A 20,040-nucleotide genomic window follows, 5' to 3' on the forward strand; every position below is an offset into this window, starting at 1 on the left:
AATCACAGCTCTGGGGTTTCTGACAGGATGTTTTGATAAAATAAATCTATTTTAAGTGACTGTAATGAAATACTAACCGGTTTTTGAAGGGCTTTTAAGATGTTTTTAAGAAGTTTCAGATCAAAGACTCAGTTAATGTAACCTCCATGCATTAAATATTTAGTACTTATTCAGTCACTTGAGCACTCAGGCATCTTGACATTGTGAAAGGAGGAGAGGGAAATTGAGTTTAAGTCAGTTTTACACAGTGGGATTTTTCAGTTTTTATGTTAAAATCCCAGGCATGTAATTTTAATACAAAGGGGTCTATTCTTCTACAACAGTATATGCACCACCCATTAAAAGAGTTCTTTGTTCACCTGCATAGATGGGAGAATAAATCCTCTACAGAGTCACTTCAGTAGAAACTGTTGTGCTGGGATTAACATCATGATTGAACATTATTCTGTCTCTGAGCTCTCTGATGGACAAAACCAAATGCACACACTTCTCTTTCCTGAACAAGTAGGCACTTACAAGGAACACAGAATTTTAGCAATGGCAGATAGATTTAAGCAAGTTCTTTTTAGATATTTGGATTATGTTACTATAAGATTTATCCCCTTTCTAGCATCACTGAATTCCAAGAGCTGCTCTTTATCGTTTCATTTCTTCCAAAAAGAGCTCAGAGGTCTCCAAAACAAATGAGGGAAATAATCCTATTTGGGGACTTATTAAAATAGATGTCTTAAATTAATAAACTGCAGATAAGTAGGGGCTGGATATCCATTCGGAAAATGTGATATCACCATATATAAATTTTACAATTTCTGAAGCACCACCTTTCTTGTGAAAGCTCAGTGAGTGTAGTAGGAACTTGAGGATGACTTCAAGCAGAATGATGACACTCCTGAGTGCATTTCTTGGCTCACTTGCAGAGGATTATAGACACTGAAATATTAAAAATTTCCTTTGAAACTATTGCCATGACCCACATTAGCATCTGTTCTCAGAACCAAGGAAAGTACTGTGTATTTCTATCCTGTTTAACACAAACATGGACACATCCAAGTTCCTTGATTTGCACAGTTGCTCTAAGGCTCTTGTATTTCACATTAATTTGTAATATATGAAGAAAAGAAACAACATTACCTCAAACACTACCCATATAGGGAAAAAAACCCCAGCAAATGGTTCTGCACATTTTTCACAGACATTTCCCAAATTTCATCACAAACATTTTCCCAAAATTTACAGTGTGATCGAAGATGACTGCAGCCTAATTTGAAAAAAGCTAAAACTGACCTCTGAAGTAATGGCAGAAATACATATTCCCAAATTTGGTAAGGTATCACCATTACATGACCCTATTTGTCATAAGTGTCTTCTGAATGTTAAACAAGCACAAAGGCTGTGTGTCACCACGGCTGAGCTGTGACACAAAGACAAACAGCCACTGAAAACATCCACATGGATCTCATGGTAACCACATGATCTCATCTGTTTTTCTCAAAGAATTGTCTCGTTTTCCTCTGCTTTCGCTGCTGGCCATGGCTCTGGAGCCCCTGTCTTCTCTGCCATCTTAAATTATATAAACACATGGTGCAAGAAGGTGCAAGGTGATTTTAAAGGATTTTACATTTCTTTGTACATAACTTGAATATTTCTTATGCATGGTTGCCTCTGTGTGCATGCCACTGTGAGAAACTCCCAAACAGTAAATTAAACAAATTAATCCTTGCTCTGCTGAAGAAGAAACTATGTCAGAACTGTTCTATGCAAAAAAATCCAAACCACAAGGCAATCCTTGCCACATAAAGGATGTTAAATACTCCAGTGGGTCCCTCACTGATTTACCCAACAGTCAGAATGTATCTACAAGGTACTGATGAATAACTCCATGTCTGTGTTTCTTTTGTGGCTTCTTTGATTGTTTTGAGAGTGGAGACCTGTGTTAAAACCACCTAAACAGCCAATGAATCCAGATGATTCCTGAAAAATTTAGCTGTGTGAAAGTAGATCTCTAAAGATCTCCTGGAATCTTAGAAATTAATTATATTCTCAAAGCAGGAAGCTTAGGAAAAGGCAGAGATAGTAATTTAATTCTGAAACAACAAACAAACCTAGATGTACATCTAGGAGAACCTTTATTGCAATGAGGCACAGCCCAGGAAAAGTCAGGTTTCAGATCTTGCCCTGCTGCCTCTTTCACTGACATTGCACTCCAAAGGAATGCAGCTTGGACAGGGGGAAGGTAAGGAGGTTCTGACCAATGCTCCAGTGCAGGTGCCTTGAAAAATGAGAGGAACAATGGAAGTGGTTTTGATAGTAGTAAAAAAAAAAAAAAAAAAAAAAAAAAAAAAGGCCTTTACCCAATGCTATAGAAACTGAATACAGCATTATGAAATACTCAACTTGACTGTGGCACTTTCAGATGCTCTCTCGATTAAAAATGAAAAAGGAAGAAAAAAAAGAAAAAAATGGAAAGGAGAGGCTGTTCAAAATTAGCAACATTAAAACATTAAATATTTCAAGTGGTATTGATCAGAAGACAGGAAATGTGCGAATTATCATGTTTCCTTATAGAAATTAATGCCATTCAGATAGATTCCAGTTTATTGATAATTACGGTGTTTCCACTTGTAATGAATATGACCTTTTGAAATCAGGATATATCCACACATAATGCTTTGAGATGCAATGGACTTCTGAAAAAAAGCAATCTTGGCTGTGTGTTGTCTATTAACAGAATTGTTCCAGGCTTTCAGAATTTGGGATCATTTGAGTAACAATCAGTTTACACAACTCTGATAGGGTGAAGGTCTCTCCCAGAGAGATTAAACGTGGACTGTCCCTGGAACAAAAACTGTAAAATTTTGTGCTCATATTGGCTGCAGCCAGGGGTGCAGATGGGTGTTCCCAGCACACAGAATGTGGTATGAAGCTGCTGTAAGGAATTCCATCCATGATCATTGCTGAAATACATCTGCCAGCAGTGCTAAGTGCAGCCAGGGTGATCTGATCATGTATGATCAGCTCCAGAGGTTTGCTACCACGACACATTACTGCTATGCAGTCAGCTGTGATCCCCGCATTATCATCATTATGGGCTTTCTCAAATTGAAGAAAGAATATATTGAAACACCTTTGTGAATTCTAGTAAATTTCTGTGCAATAAAATTCCCAGAAAAGCCCAATGTTCTGAGCTGTCTGTGCACATGGGCTCCCTGTTGTGTTAAAGACACATCTCCTGTTGATGTTATTCAATAAATCATGTAGTGTGTGCTGCTGCCAGAGCACAGGCTATCCTACCTTCTAGCAGGAGCAACTTCTGAAGCTAATCAAAGAAGGTGCCTTTTGTGAATCAGTATTTTAGGGATGTTAATCATGATCAGACCAAGGTCTTTCTAAACCTCTTGTTGTGACTCAGCACTATTGCCTGTAAAGATAATAATTTGTGACTGTATGAAAGAGAGCTTATCTACATTTCAAAAATTACATAGACATAAAAAAGGTTACTCCCCTAGGTTATCTTAAAAAAGGGATTAAGGACCAATTACTCTGTGGTCCCCATTTGCAGGAGAGAACTTCTTACTTTCCAAGTAAGTTTTCAGATTAATCATGTCAGGAAATTTTTGCCATTACATGCAAACACATGAAACGGGGGTGGAAATAACTTCTAGAATCCAGTTTGTTAAAAAATTAACACAGGTACAGTTCCTATCAAACAGGGAAAGCCAGATGAGAACAGGAAAGGTTTTGGCATGCAGTTCTCATTCACTTCTACCAAAAATTTCCTTGGCTGGTGCAGGAGATTCTGGAGATGGCTGCTACAGGAACCATCAGTTTACTTTCCTTGCTACTACCTGATGGTTCATACTGACTTTGCAGTACATAGAAGGGGAAGTGGTTGTTGTCCAGGAGCTTTGCAATACATTGATTTTCCTTTTTTGTCTGATTTAACTTTCTAATGAGCAAAGAGAGAGCGGCATACATAAATTCATTGTATTGCAACATACACAAATTCCTTGTAGTTCTACAGGAAGTCCAGATTTCTAAAAGAGTTTGTATTTGCCTATATTTCTCTGGGAAGATAAAAAATCTGAGATTTCAGAGACCACAGACATTTTGCTCCATTATTGTCATAGCAACAAATGATCTTGAAGCACTGTATGCAACATCTATAGCCATTTGCAGTATAGCTCTAGCTACTAACTTGTTTCTGTTAATGGCTGGCATGAACCAGTCTCTGTAATCTCTTCAATTTAATTGATGAACCACAAAACAAATGGTCATAGTTAATAAAATTATATTTTGCCATCTGTGTCCAGTAATGAGAAAATCTGAATTATAGGAATGAAAAAGAATGAAGTTTTCTTCCAAACAGATCAATGCATCCCACCTCTTTGTCAGCATTAAATTAGATGTTATCTGTTGCTGTGTATTTCCCTCCCTGGTTGCCATGGCTAATGGGAGTTTCAGCCACGATGGACAAGAATTCTGTTTGACCATGGGGAATATAATACCTTTTCCTCTGTTTTCCTATGAGTCTGTGTAGTATGAGTCTACAATCTTATTTGGTCTGAGTGCATCCAAGTCTCACTTATAGGAGGACAATTTTGTTCAGCTCTGCAGTGTTATTTGCTGTTACAAAACCTTATCTATTTCTATAAAAGAAATCTAGAGGATATGTGCAGTTTTATTCCTAAAGCTCTGAAGGATTTCAAAACCAGCTGGAGCTGAAGGCAAATCTGGTGCTGCCACAGTATCTTGTAAGGATGATTACAACAGCGGTAAGGTACACCTTTGGAACACATATTCTGTTTTCCTGAGTTCACATTCTGAGCAGTTTGCTCCCTTGAGAGCAAGGACATAAATTGTCTGGACTCTCCATAAAGAGGCCACTAAAATTTAAAGGAAAAACCAAAACAAGAAACAATCCACCCCAAAACCTTTTATAAATTTTCTAGGAACCTCTAGATCATTAATTCCCGTAACAGATAGATGGTCCCCACACAGAAGATAGCAAAGTAATTTATGGTGATAACTTGATTACCTAGACCTTGCCAAAGATTTGGATCATTTCCTTAAGCTTTAGAGAGGAAGGCAGACTAAGGCAAGAAGGAGAGTATATTATATCCACTCACAGGAGACAAAGAAGATGCAATGCTGCTGAGCACTCTGTTGTGTGCAGCAACACTATTCTTGTTCTACATAGTACCTTTCAGATTTTGAAATATTCATTGTTTGGATTAATATCTATGTCTAGGTCTCAGACAAGTCTTGATGGATCTCACTGTATTGCCAAAATATCTCCTCTTTTTTCACCACAGTGCCATCAACCTCTGTTTTAGTCATCATCTGTTAATCTATAAAGTGCCCTTAATCAGTCATCTCTGACATTCCTATAAATTTCCCATCAGACATAACACATTACAGGCTATTTTTCATTCTCAGAAGGCAAATAAGAAAAACAGACTTGAGGTTTTGAATCACATAAACTGTGCAAAATAGCAGACTGCATTTCTGGTTCTTTTCCTGAAAACCACGGCCATAATTTGAGGGGCTCAGCAGCTACCAAAATAGGGCCTGGTTCCCAAAGCACTTAACTTATTTTTGGGGTGTAAATGTCAGAAGCTGGGGCTCAGTTTTGTGCATCAGGAGCTCTGAAAAGAGACGTTTGTGCGAAGTGAATGTGAAAAGGTGCTGGGAGTGCCTCGTAAAGCCCGATGGGCTGCGCTGTCCAGGGTCCTGAGAAGGACTGGAGGACTCGATCCTGCCCTGAGCTCCGTCTAAATTATCTGGTTGCTATGGCTGACCTCTCAAAATGAACACCAAAGGCTTTCCCACAGGCTGCTTCCAAGCAGCCCCCGTTTCTGCAATAGTCTCCTTTCCCATAAAATGACACTGCAGTCAGAAGAATGTTAGGAACCTTAACTTACTGCTGTCAGAGCAAAATTTTAAAAAATAAGTAAAAAGAAAGAGTTTTCTTTTAAAGACAGGCATGAGATTTTCCTTTATTCCATGCTGAGAATGGAAGTGCAGCATTCATAAATATGGAACGACTAGTTAATATTTTAATTCTAAGCAACATAGATGTTTTTAAAAAGGGGGGGGGGAGAAAAAACAACATTTAACAATATGCAGCTGTTACTAATGAATTAAGAAGCTGATTAAAAATAGAATTATGGATATTAATGCATTATTATAAACCACCATAACGCAAAAGAAAAAAAGTATGTATTACAAAATCCTGAAGTTTTCAGGTTTTGAGAAAGTAATAGTCGTCTTAAATTTTAACTAATTAGGACTAAGTGCAAATTTGGATGCAATTAATGAGAAATTAAAAATAAATGGGAAGAAAATTATTTCTACACCAGATTTTTCTTTCATGTATACTCATGAAAACTCCTGAAATGGATGGTACCTCTCCTTTGTCATCCTCCATGTCACACATTTATTAGAACATCAGAAAAGGTGGTTCAGGAAAACACACTTTGTGTAGAAAGGTATGTTCACAATTCTAGGGAATTCTGAATGAAAATATTTGACTGTGGACCTAAGGCTGGCTCTTTTTTTTCCCACTGGAAATGTCATGAAACTGGGGCCTTTTCAATCCGTGTTCATTTTCTCAGATTGTTCTCTGCTGCCACAGTATGGTGCTCAGCTGCTGTTTGAAAACATGAAAAAGAGGATCTTTATCAGAGACTGCAGTTCTTTTCATGTACCAATATGACTGGTTACCATGTAAGATCTCTTTTAAAGAGTATTAAAAAGGCTTTAAGCTGTATCTTATATTTCCTAAGTGAAAAAAACAGTTTTCAATTAAGTATCTACTGCTTTACATTAAAAAGCTTCTGTCTCCTCATGTTATTTGTATGTCATTTTGTCTTCAGAACAAAGATAAATATTGCTTTCAGTGTTTGTGGATAATAGCAGCACTTCAACAGAGCAACATTTCCTATGAAAACACTCTTTTTTTGTCTTTTCCAGGAATACCATAGTCTTCTAAAATAAAATATGTTTGAATGCAAGATGATGTCTTAAAATAATGGTAGTACTAGCCTCCCTTACCTGTAAATGTGATGTGCTTCCTCATTGCACTATTCTTTGATTCAAAAATACTTTGCTAACAGTGTAGAAAAGTAAGGGTCATTAAAATCACACTGAAATCAACCACAAATCACAGGCTACACATAATATCTCTCAGCTGTGCTTCCTTGTATGTATTATATTTTCATGAGCCTTACTTCCTCTCTTCAAGTACATATCTTCAAATACTTGGGTCAACAGTAAGGATGCACTCAGCCAGCTGGGGCCACATGAGCTACACTGCCTCGGTCTCTACTATCTTATAATCTGCATCAAAATATGTTCTCATGTCTTTATTTTCTCAATTCTATATGATATCTCCCCAAATCCCTTCTGACATACAGGCAGAAGTCTTCTTAGAGCTAGCTTTTAGCTTCCAAGGCTAATGGACAAAAGATATAAAGTCTTACTGAACATGTGCATGGCAAGGACAAAGAACTCCAGGATTAGCACAAATCTCTTATGCAGAAGTCCTCAAATGCAAACCTTACTCATATACTACTAAAAAAAATAAAGATTGCTGAGCAATCGTGGGATTCACTTTACACACAGACACTTAGCGTAGTTATAGAGAAGTGCAAAAAGGGGGGTTTTATTATTATTTTTTGCCTGTAGTCATGTTATAGTGGTAGTAGAAGTTCACAACAAAACATTAGGGCACCAAGCCTAAGTGCTGATTGTTTTGACCTTGGAGCTTAAGGACTTTTTACACACATTAAACTTGATGTCATGAACTGTGCCAGTGTCTTGAGCATGTCTATTTAACATATTTAACAAGTTTAAATCTACACTTAAGTGTTTTGCTGGATTGGAGCCACAATGCTCAGTTTACATAAATTATGCGAACAAGATTTTGCCTGAGGTATTTAGAGATTTTAATATATTATACTTACATTCTAGAGCTGGTATAAAGTTAAATCAATAAATAGTTCTTTCTTTGGCTAAATTAAAAGACATAAATCCAAATCATTTGGACTGAGCAGACTTTGAAATTGTTAAATAAGCCTTCAGTCCCAAGTTTCAGCCCTACAGGTAATGTGAGCCAGGCTAACCATCTTCTGGGTCTACAGCCAAGGAGTAAAGATTAAAATACTTCTCCAGCCCCACAGATGCATTACACAGTCACCACTCAGGAGATCTAAACAGAAACCAACTCAAACACAGCCAAAATCCCAGCAGAGTCAATGCAGTGAAGTGCTACGGGGCAAATGTAGTTAATGGCTCCACATAGCACGATTTCCCCTCGGCACAAGCACATCCAGCATCACTATCAACATGGTAATTATTGCTCAGTGCTGTGCTACAAAGCAGGGAAAACAAATTTCTGGAAATGGAAGTGCAAGAAGACTGAAGGCATTCTAGGGTTTTCTCAGGGTCCTACACACTCAAAATACACTCATGGCCTGCAGGGCAACTAAACAGATTTTAGAACCAAGATAAAGTTTTATGTTGGTGTACACAGAGGACCTCAGACTGAGGGAGTTTTATGAGATTATATTAATTGGTTGTGCTATGTTATTTCCCAAGCACCAACTAAAAAACAGGGATTCTAGTCAGCACTGAACATGGAAAGGAAAAATAGATTCTTCATGTCCCCAGAAGCTTAGGTTGCAATAACTAAAAGCAACTGCCTAGATCTGAGATTGAATTCTCTGTGTGGACAAAACCAGTAGGTTTCCCACTGGGATAAGGTTACCCCATGGAGCTTTGTTGCACTCAACCAAGTAGGAGAAAGTGCTGAGGACAGGAATGAGTAAAACCTGCCTTTTACTTGAAATTTGCCATTGCCATGAAAAAGGAGCCAGACCCTGAAATGCCTTCCTGCATGTGGCTGTGAGTTCAGCCATTTCAGGACATCTGATTAGATCATTAGTGTTCCTGGACAAGCAACATATTATTCCAGGATTTCTGGAAATGCAGGAGCACATATTAAGGGATGGAGCAAATAGGGAACACAAAAGACAGAAGGACAAGAAAGAGAAGTCTTAGAGAAGGATATTAAGTCATGTGAAATGGCACTGAGGTGGGGATATCGACCGCAAAGAGGAGAACACGACTACCTTGTGCAGTCCTGGTATTTAAAAGACCTCACAGCTATTTTGGATTTGCCCTTCACAACTCAAAGAGATAAGGGGAATGAATAGGAAAGAACAAAGCAGGATAAGTAACATAAGAGCAGAAAACAAATACCACAGCTTCTTTCTTCTAGCTAGCTTAGGAGAGTATAAACTAAATGGAAAGAAAAGGGAAGGTTAGATCTGAGGTAAAGAAAGGGCAAGCCAGATGAAGGACAAGTGTGGAGTAAAGGTGAGATGAAGAGTCTGCCTTGGAAATGGGAAGAGCCATGAAGCAAAAGGCCAGCTTGAACAGCTACAAAAAGTCCAGTGACAACTTCAGAAAAGTCACTGACTTTCCAAAGGTTTCACTGAGTGGCTACAAGATGAAAGGGTGAAGCCTGGGACCTGTGCACAAAAACAGTTTGCATAGACTACCTTTGCTACACACAATTCATTTACTGTCATTTCTTTCAGGAAGTTTCTTCTTAATAAAATGGATCATAACATTTTTTTCTTCAGATGATTTCTTACCTCAATGGGCTTTTTGTGCTCAAAGCTTCTTTTTGGTGAAGTGCTTTTTCCAAGAGTTTTTTTATTAAATGGAGAATGGTAGCTATAAAATGTAAGCAGCAAAATGGACTTAAGATTTGAATCCTTCTTCACAATTTAAGATTTTTTTACTCATATTAGATAAAGAGCAGTTAATACAAATCCTTCTAGAAATTATTTTACTTTATCGAACAGTGTTTTTCTGTAATTTAAGAAGTAACCAGCTTATGCATTTAGTAACCTTGAATGATATTAACTGCCAATTATGATTTTATAGTTTGGTTTTTTTGCAAAAATTTTATATATTTCTGTATTCTATATATTTCTGCCAACTTACACCAAAGTATTGGTTTTACCGTGAACCCTTGTATATATTCTACAGACAGAGGGCAACATTCAATAGTAACATAATTTCACCTATCCATCCTACTCTGTGATTCCCACAGGCCAGGTTATCTCCCAGAAATCCTTTTAAATTGTAACAAAGACATTTTCCTTAAAACTGATGGTATAGAATAGTCCCCTGTAATTTTTCATGTTATTTATATAATTTCTCCGGTAGCACACTGTGCTATTATATGCTATAAATCATATTTTATTTTGGAAAGAACTGCTGGTGGTGTTATTTTTAGGTCTAACTCTACTTCTGCTGATATCCAATCCAGCTAAGAAAATAGCTGTAGGAACATTTAAAATCTCACATACCGCATTGGGATGACATCCACATTACGAATGTTTTGGGAACAGCAGCACTATAAGAGTAAAAAATACACCACTGCATAAAGATTATGTGTCCTGAACATATACATAGCTGCACTTTTAAACTACTGAGAAATGAGAAAGGGGATTTACTTTTCCTAAGCACGATTTCTGTGGCCTTTTTCAGGCCAAGTAAATTGCCACAAATTACATTTACATGACATTTCAACCTAGTTACAGTCAAATCCATTGGAAAATACAGTATCTGACACCAACAGGATTTCAGAGGTACATTACATTACACAGAAGCCTGTAACTTCTATTTTTTTCCAAAGACCAAGAGTATACTTTTCTTTTACAGAGCTGTTATTACATAACCCAGAGTTGAATGCAGAAATGGGAATTTTAACCTTAGAAAAACTGCCTATTTTCTTTGCTTCATGCTTTAAAACGTTCATAACTGAGCAGTTAAAAATGGACCAGTAGAAAACGGTAGAACCGATCAAGTATTTTTACTGGGGTACGAAGTCATTTAGACAGTAAATAAAGGAAATTTGGTCAACGAAGCGGCAATGTGACATCTGGTGTGCAGTTTCACAGTCTTAGGGCATCATTCTGCTTCTCTCTGGTACCAGCATGAATCAGGAGTAACTCATGTAAATTAAAAGCACACCCCAAAGTGGTGTGGAGTCAGGAGGAAGCACTCTGTGTTCCAGTCTGTGTTCCATATCTGACTTAAGAGATTGGCTCATTTACAGAGCCCTACATTAGACATATTGCCTTCTTGTTTTAAAATATGTGTGTTTAATATTTAATTTAACAGAATTCCATATTCCAGTCTCTGTGTACTGTGCAAGTCCCTTTGAGGCTCGTGGTTTGTATGTGCAGTCACAATTCTCCTCAAGTGTAATTTGGAAGCACCATTACCTAATGGAGTGAAAGGAAGTATCTGGCTCTGATTAATCCTGGTTCTCTTTGGAGTGAGTAATGAAAATAATGCCCAGCCAGTGTCAATTTGTAAAGTGGGCTGTAGGAGTTGAGCCAGGCTGTCCAAAACTCATTTATTGTGCATGTCCGTGGAATACTGGTGGAGGTACAGGTCTCATCAATTGTCCACACACTTCAAGCACACACAGGAATTTGAACTACCAGCTTCAAATGACAACACACTCCAAAATTTTGCCAGCTCTTCAAAATTGATTATAATGCTACACACATAGCTATTGCACATGAGACTGAATAAGTATCATAAAATAGGCACTGTAAATGTAAAATGTGCCTGTGCTTATATTTTCACAGAAATATAAAAATTGTTTTAAATGATGTTTTGCTGTGAAATATTGTATAGTAATTGCTTAGAGGAGAGACACCAATTATATGCAAAAAAAGTAATTCCACAATTTTAAAAAGTGCTCACAGATTTTGAACTTCTGATCTATTGGGGCAAACCAAAGAATATCTGAAGTTATCCAAGACCAATAACAGCAGAATGAAAATAGCAGTTTAAATGGTACCTGGGTGGCCATCTCAGCTCACTTGCAGGAGAGACTATTTTCAAGAACATTTGGCACAACTAGAATGTGGGATAGCTCTCAGAAGTAAAGAATATAAACATTAAAAGGTCAAAAATAGTACAGCTAAGTTATCCATTTAAATGGGAATGGGAAACTTTGCCATTTGGCTCTGAACCATTTTGTCATTCTCCATCCTAATGACAATTACATGTCCCATACCGATATTTCACTTTCAATTTTCATAGAATTAGTGATAGTATTTCAGGAGTTAACGGAGGCAGAGTACTTTCTTTAGAGAAGATATGAAATTAGATTAGAAATTAGATTGCCTTGAAAACATTACATGCAGCAAAATGTACACTCAGAAAGCCTCTAGGAATAATCCTCTAGGCATGGCTTCTTGTGACTTGAGTTTTACTTTTCCACAACAAAGAAAAATAAAAACCAAACCAACACAGCTCCAAAGATCTGTGGTGAGATTCTGCCATCTCCAAGAAACACAGCTCAAAACCACATAATCCAGAAGTGAAATTGTTTTAAACACTTCCCCATCTTCCCAATCACAGACTGCAGCAGGGGGCTGTGAAATTCCCCTGGAATGAACCCGAGGGGACCAGCAGCTGCGTGGCAGCTCAACAGATGTGCTGCAGCCTTCCCCTTCCATGTTCTCTCTCCCCAGCCCCGTGCCCAGCATGAGGAATCCAGGGTTTGTCCTCAGATGGCACCTTTAAAATACCTTTCCCCATGTGCTGCCAGGGGTATCGTCCCTTGGCCAGGAATAGAGCTTCTCAGGGCCTCTTTATGCCAATCTGATTCCTCTTATCTTACATAAGGGGCCAGGGCAGGGACAGAGCTCTCTTTCTTAGCTCTAAATCCATCCTATATGTCACGCAATTCTCCAAAGTACAGCCAGCTTCTGCTTTTATGGAGCACTGTGCAGTGAAGAATGAAGGATCCTGTTTTTCACCACTTAAAGATGTATGATAGCAACAAAGCTCTATGCTAAAATATTTAACTCGCAGAGAACTTATGGAAATTGTCTATTCAAGCTCAGCAAAGACATTAAATTACCAAGCTGTTCTAGGACAGTTGTGTGTGGAGAAAAGCCAGAAATGCTCTGAGATTGTAATGTTGCTCACAAAGATTACAGCATGAGCCGGATTCAGAAGTTTTTTTATACAGCTTGGGGAGCTGCAAAATGTTACCATATCAATTTCTGCAAAACATACTGTGTGTGTACATATAGATATAAAAGCAGGACTTATACACAGCACATTTCCTGCCACATTTTGAGTGGCATCTGTTTGTTTAGTGTGCTGAAATATGAAAAATAATATTTAGCAACTACTGGTAACAAAATGTTAACAAGATTTAAGAGTATAGCTCTGTCTGTCAAAATGCAGATAAAAGACAAATCCTTCAGTCTCTGTGTTTTAATCAGTCAGATCAGAGGTTTGGTGAATATGCAAATGAGACTGTTTTTACACTAGTTTCAGAGTGAAAGGAAACAAATTCAGTTTCATTATAGAATTAATGACAGCTCTGTCCTCTAAGATTAATAATTAAAGCCCTGCACACATTAAGATGATAGTGCTCTTTCCGCCCAGCCTCTGCAGATTTTACTTTTCTATTTTTTAATACCCCTTTCCCTTATAATTGTTTGTCCCCCTAATTGGAATGATTAATAATTAATGACAGTTCATGGATATGCAGTAGTCATCTTTAGAACAAGAAGTGTACTTAACCTACAAAAAGGGTTAAAAAATTACTTTTTTTTTAAATTCTGGTTTTACTCTTGTCTGTAAGTTTATTTTTTCTCCAAGTTTTATGCCACCATTGGAATCTCAATGGCCTGCTTTAATGGTGGAAGCCTTTCATTTGTTTCAGTGCAGGATATAAATATTATTTCATTTTGATGTTCACAATATATGCTGGGTTTCTTTTCAAAGCCCCTGCTGCTGGGATCAGCAGCTTTCACAGCTTTCTGATTCTGAAACACACACTACAAGTTTTGACCAAATGAAATCTCAGAGAAAAGATTAAGAGTGTGGTACAAGTGCATTATAAAGTCTGAGAAAGCAAAAGTTTAAAAGAAAAAGAAAAGAGAAAAGAGATTTGAGATATTATTTTTTAATCTGATGATTTCTGAGTTGACATGGGAGTGGCTGACTCATGCTTGCCAAATCCCCTGGACAGGCAACATTTCAGAGGAAGATTATAACAAAGTGAACAGAATTTCAGCCTTACCATTAACTCTCCTTCCTGCTCCAGAAGAACGATGACACTTCATTTTATGTGGCCATTAGGATCTACACAGAGACCACTAAATCCCTTCTAATTGCAAATGACCAAAGCATGAATTTTTAAGAGAAGAGAGTTGATTTGTGCATGTTTTGCATTATTTTATCAAGAAAAGTTGTCTTCTGGGTCAAAAACCCCATATTTCTTTCTGAACAGAAAAGCACTTCCAGAAAGACAAATGGTCAGAGTACTCTAAAAATCACATTTCTTCAATAAAGCTGTTTCAGTTTAATCTTTTAATGTCTATAGAGGTGAACTGATCCTACACAGAATCTAGCATTGCTTTGACTCTTGCAAAGGAAATATTTTATATTAAATTAAATTAGCATTTGCCTATATTTCACCATGCAGGTACACTTCCTCCTGTGTCATTGATATCAATAAAACAAATATGTGTGTGTGGGTGCTTTAGCAAGGATGACGAATGATACTCTGGAGGCATTTAAGGGTAGATAAACACCCAAAAGGAAGCTGGCTGGTACTTACCACGCTGAGCCCCAGCAATTCCCTGCAGAAGTAGTCCATGTTCCTCCTCTGGAGGTTGTCCAGGTAGTGCTGAAGGCGAGTGTAGGTGTAGGGGTAGCAGTAGGCAAACTGGTAGGTGTCGTCCTCTCGGTCGAAGCAAAAAGCAAAGGACATGACATAGTTCTTCCTGTGGTCTGGGCAGCGGTAGTAATACACATTTTTGGAGGGGATTCTTTGCCTGAAAAACCAAAAACAAACAAAAAACCATGTCTTTAAGTTAATTTTTTCCTCCAAGTTTTATGCCACCATAGGAATCTCAATATGTATTAATTGATGCATATCGACATGGACATAAGAGATCTGATCTGTGTGAGATTCAGATTCCCTCCAAAATAAATGAAGCGGAGCAGCCTGAGCAGCTCAGGAGCTGGCAAGGAGATCTCAAAGCCTGTGTTTGGGAGCACCTGTGCAGACCAGGGCTGTGACAGCTCCAGTGCCACTTTCACCAGAGGGACTGCAGCTCTGCCTGGGTGCCCAGGCTGCCAGAGTCAGGGGAGAGCATCATACAACCAGGGAAACCCATCCCCACAAAGTGAAAAGGGAATGTTCAGGCTGCCCAAATATCCTCTACTTCACTACCAGGCTGCTGCCTCCTCACACCACTCATAACTCATAGATGGCTCCAGATAAACCTACACCCTTTCTCACAGGTTCAACTCACCAGCACAGAGAGAAGGCACAGCTAATGAAGGAATGTCAGCATAAGGCAACACTGACAAAACTATTACTGAAATTCAGAACACCTTTCCATATCTATCTGTCTGTCTATCTATCTATCTATCTATCTATCTACCTATCCCCTTAATAGTCAGGATACATATCAACATCTAGCCAATGAATGGAACAAAAGATAAATTCTTGAGGTTAAAAAACAAACAAACAACAAACAACCTAAAAATCATACAAGAAAACTTCAGGTATGGAAAATAATCAGGTCTTAAAATAGAAAGCAAAGGAGGAAAGAGTATTTGTCCCCATTCCAAACTGGACTGCTGCTCTCCTCAACCTTTCTGGTTTATCTGACAAAATAGAAATGAATATACATGATGATAAATAGTTATAATAAAGACATGTCATTGTTATCAAGGTGGTATCTCTTTGAGGAATAACAAATATCTGCCTGAAATCTCTCACACAACTCCAATTATTTTCTTACTTTTCAAGAGAAATAAATAATATTTCAGAGGTGAGGCAAAAACTCATTCTATGGATGAGAGATGTTCATTATTTCTGTTTGTATGCTTTGTTCATTTCTTGGGTGGCATTTCCAGCTTCATTCAGACACGAATAGTCTCCAGTCATGCCATGCACTTATAATTTGATGTAAGTAACTTACCAGTCATGTTTGGCAACAAAATGCAATGGTCCTGCAGACTTTACCTGATTCAATTACACTATCTTATAAACAGGTCTCATCCAGTGATTGAAGCAGATCTCAGCTAAACTGGGATCATGGTGAGGGAAAAGCATAACAAGATTTACAGACATAGCACCAGTAATGTGTGTCTTTGTAATCATTCCGAGAAGCTGGCCTGCTGCAGAGCCTCAGTTTTGGCCTCTCATTGCTAATATGAATTAGAGGACAAAGCCCACTCATTATAAACAGGTACATGGTTGCCAATTAGCAGCAGTTAACGAGTCTGACCAGCAAGGCTCAGGATCTACAAAGAGAAATGGAAAGGAATTGAGTTCTCGAGAAAGTAAAATAAAGAACCAGTGATGCAGTTAATTACACTCAGAAAAAGAATTTATCTGCCTTTTTTAATGCCCTGCTTCTTGAACATTCAGGACCTCAATAACTTCCTTCACCATCCTGACTGAACATGAGCCAGCTGTGCCCGGGTGGGCAGGAAGGCCAGTGGCACCTGGCTTGTGCCAGCAATGGTGTGGCAGCAGGAGCAGGGCAGTGACTGTCCCCCTGTCCTGGGCACTGTGGGGCCACATCTCAAATTTAGATTGGATATTAGGAAATATTTCTTCAATGGAAGGGTTGTCAAGCATTGGAAGAGGCTGTCTGGGCACGTGGTGGAGCCATCATCCCTGGAGGTATTTAAAGGATGTGTACATGTGGCACCTGGGGATGTGTTTTAGGGACAGCATTGTCAGTTCCAGGATAAATTTGGACTCAAAGATATTAAAAGACTTTTCCAAACTAATAAAATCTATTATTTTATGATTTTTTTTTTGTTGTTGTTAAATAAGGCATTTGTTCATCACTAAGATCTGCAAAATTTAACACACGAGTATAAAGGCAGAAAAACAAACCTTTTATTCTTTTTAAAAAAGTATCAGTAGGGAAAAAATGCCACCAGCCATCTGCAGGCAGTCCTCTTACCTAATGATTTTCTTCAGTATCTTAACATATTTCTATCATTCTCCCTTACTCTGGAGTGCTATAGGACATCCCTCATTTGATCTCAAATCAAGCAGATGATATGGCAGTGGGTAAATGTATTCCAGCTCCCAGTCCTCAAACCGTAATGCAAGTTTAAACAGTGTGTTGCTGAGTTGTTGAACTTTATTTGTTTCCAAATTAGCATGGGGGAAATAATAAAGGACAAGCCTCACTTTCTGCTATAAAAATTTCATGTAAAATGAGACCAAGAGGAGGAAATTCAGGATTTTAGAAAGGCTAATGCTAATTGAAATTCATCTGCTGATAGTTAATGTTTAAATGACACATAGTTCTCCTTGGTTCAATAACTTTCTACTTTTAAGCAAGTTGAAGACAACTTTGTTAATGTATTAAAGGCACTTTTGATATTTCATTCCCTTTCCCCTTCATTATAAAAGCTAAGCATCTGTTTTATTATCCACTTTGACACATCACTTTATGGCTGCATTTGGCTATTATGGCTAATCTTGATGTCTAGGACATCTGGTATTGACATTTCACTATCTGGTGTCTGACACAACAGCAGAAACCATCCTCAGTTCCTAGGTTTAAATTCACCCTCTCAGGGCAAAAAGTGCCCAAACTCTTAATTCAAACCGTATCTTCCAAAAATAATTATAATAGTACTCCTGTCACTGCTAATCTATTTTTATCTCTCCTAGCACTTTGTCACTGCTAATCTATTTGTGAGTCATACAGAGAAAGAGAGTTAGCATTTAGATACCAACAACACATCTTTACACACAGGAGCTTAATCAGATTGAGATCTTATCAGGGAATTAAAGAAGAAAAGAAAAAAGGGAAAGAAAAGGAAAGAAAAGAGACAAAGTGCTAGATATCACCAACTGAGTTTTTGATAACGAAAAGACATTGCTCAGTTCTTGAATTAACCTTTGTGTCCTAGACACACTATTGTTTACTCTTTCCCTTTTTTGTTCTATGCCTTCTGGAAAAGGACACCCACACACTGTGGCAGCAGCTGCTCCTATTAATTTAAAGCTATTACAAAAATTAAAATTAAACCCAATTACTTTGGCTGGTTTATAGCTGGGGAACGGCTTAGTCTGATTGTTCCCTCTGGTTATGGACAAAAACAATATTCCTACCTACAGGCAGCTGCCAGTGGAATACTAATGCATCTAGGGCCTGGCAGAAACAGATTCAGAATGCAGAGTCTAACTGCATTTCTTACTAAAGAAAAATATCTTATCATGGATCTGCAGAAATGCAACAACTTCTTAGCTGTGAGTCACAATGAAGCTGATTTGTAGTTAGAGGCAGGAAGGCAAAATGATGGTGGAAACCTCAGTGCTCTGATTTGTCCCTTTGCATTTCCAGGCAGCTCACCCTCAGCAATGCATCCTGCTAATTGACGCACAACTGCCTGGATCTCTGAGCTCCTGAGTGGTTATTTAAAGGAGAACCACCCCCATTCCAAGCCCAGCCACAGAGAATAATGTGCAAACAACTCATTTCCACTCTGTTTTCTAGATGTATTTAAAGAAATGAAGCTTGATACCATACATCAGTTTGACACAAATTCAGAATACCTAGTCTTAAACACAAAACTCTTTCTGTCCAAGGAAGAAGGAGGCACAAAAATGGAGAGTTTCTCTCTATTTTGATGCTAACAATCCAGTGCCAAAAGCTTGAGCCTTTGAGTGTCTTCTCCTCCTGCCTGACAAGGCAGCACACCCAACCCCAGTGGATTTGTTGCTCCAAGTGTGAGTGTGCATGAGCTTTCCTGTTCCTGTGTTTGCAGCAGTGCAGTTGCAGTCTGGGCATTTGCTCTGTTTTAGTAGTGGGATCAAATTTGTCAGTGTACAAAAAAACCAAAAATTAAAATTGTAGTTCTTATCCAGTATCAAAAACCTGATGACTTTAGAGGCCCCAAGATCTTACTTCTCGGTACTGCATGAGGCAGTGAGGAGTATAATTCAGAACTTCAAAAACTTTATCCAAACTATGCTTCTAATTTTATATACTCCATACTCTATACTACAATTTTAACTTCAATTCTAAGAATTTTGACTTTAAAATCAAACTTTTTATTCTCTGTCATGCTTTTTTCTTTCTTTTTTTTTTTTTTCTCTTTTATTTTTTCTGCTACTTTCTGCTTATTTCCATTCGAAAATTGCGAGTTAATCAATGCTTTGGAGGACAAACACTGGGAGTACTGATGGTACTGCTTTGTGAAATCTAAGTTTTAAACATGGAAGGGTGTTAATCAAATCCTCTTGTGGCACCACAGCACAAGTAATTACAAAATAACAATTTTTGGAACGCTTTCCTCTCCCTATTGCCTGACCAAAGCAGGGAGCTCTGGCCCAGCCAAATTCCCAATGACTTTAATGAGCAGCATAAATAAACTTTGGATTGCTTTTAATATGGCACTCATAAAGCAATTATTCAGTCCCTTGCCTCCACAGGATCGGGTTAGACGCAACCCAGTCAGGAGACTTCAAAGGAGGATGATGATCTTTGGAGCAAAAACAAAAAACTGCAGGTGCTGTAAAAAATCAATGTCCAAAAGAAAAATTCCTGGGTCTGACTTGCAGAGAAATGCTCAAGTTGTGGTGCAGCATTAGCTGTGGTGACACACTGTGGTGAGCATTTTCAATTGCCATCACTTTGCACGGGGAGGGATATTACTGAACAAATTCACAAATTTCCAAGCCTGCCTAAAGAACTCAAAAGGGGTGGGCCTGAGTCACAATCTCAGACAAAATGAAGCCTATTGACCCAAAACTTGATTCTAATTCAGCTTTGAAAAACAACCTCCAGGTATTTACTGATGTTGTCCTAAATACCAGATTTGGCTACTCTTTCTCGGTGCTTAGATTTTAGTCCTAGAGCTGGATGTCCCCAGTTATTAACTGCAAGAAATCCAACAAATTCTGGACAAAATCTAAGGATGTAAATCTTGTGC

The 20,040-nt window shown here is 38.1% G+C and overlaps 1 protein-coding gene across 1 annotated transcript in view; it reads right to left on the bottom strand.

The window, feature by feature from the left end:
- The window catches only part of AGBL4 (AGBL carboxypeptidase 4), a gene marked incomplete at its 5' end in the record, with an annotated part of 879,139 nt that overhangs the window by 514,863 nt on the left and 344,236 nt on the right, over window positions 1-20,040 (bottom strand). Inside the window, one exon of the mRNA XM_041483183.1 lies at window positions 14,678-14,894. Within this exon, the coding sequence (XP_041339117.1) occupies window positions 14,678-14,894 (217 nt within the window). The remainder of the gene's footprint in view (window positions 1-14,677; window positions 14,895-20,040) is intronic.

Source organism: Pyrgilauda ruficollis, unplaced genomic scaffold, assembly GCF_017590135.1.
Source record: "Pyrgilauda ruficollis isolate IOZ18807 unplaced genomic scaffold, ASM1759013v1 scaffold6, whole genome shotgun sequence".
NCBI classification, from domain to species: domain Eukaryota; kingdom Metazoa; phylum Chordata; class Aves; order Passeriformes; family Passeridae; genus Pyrgilauda; species Pyrgilauda ruficollis.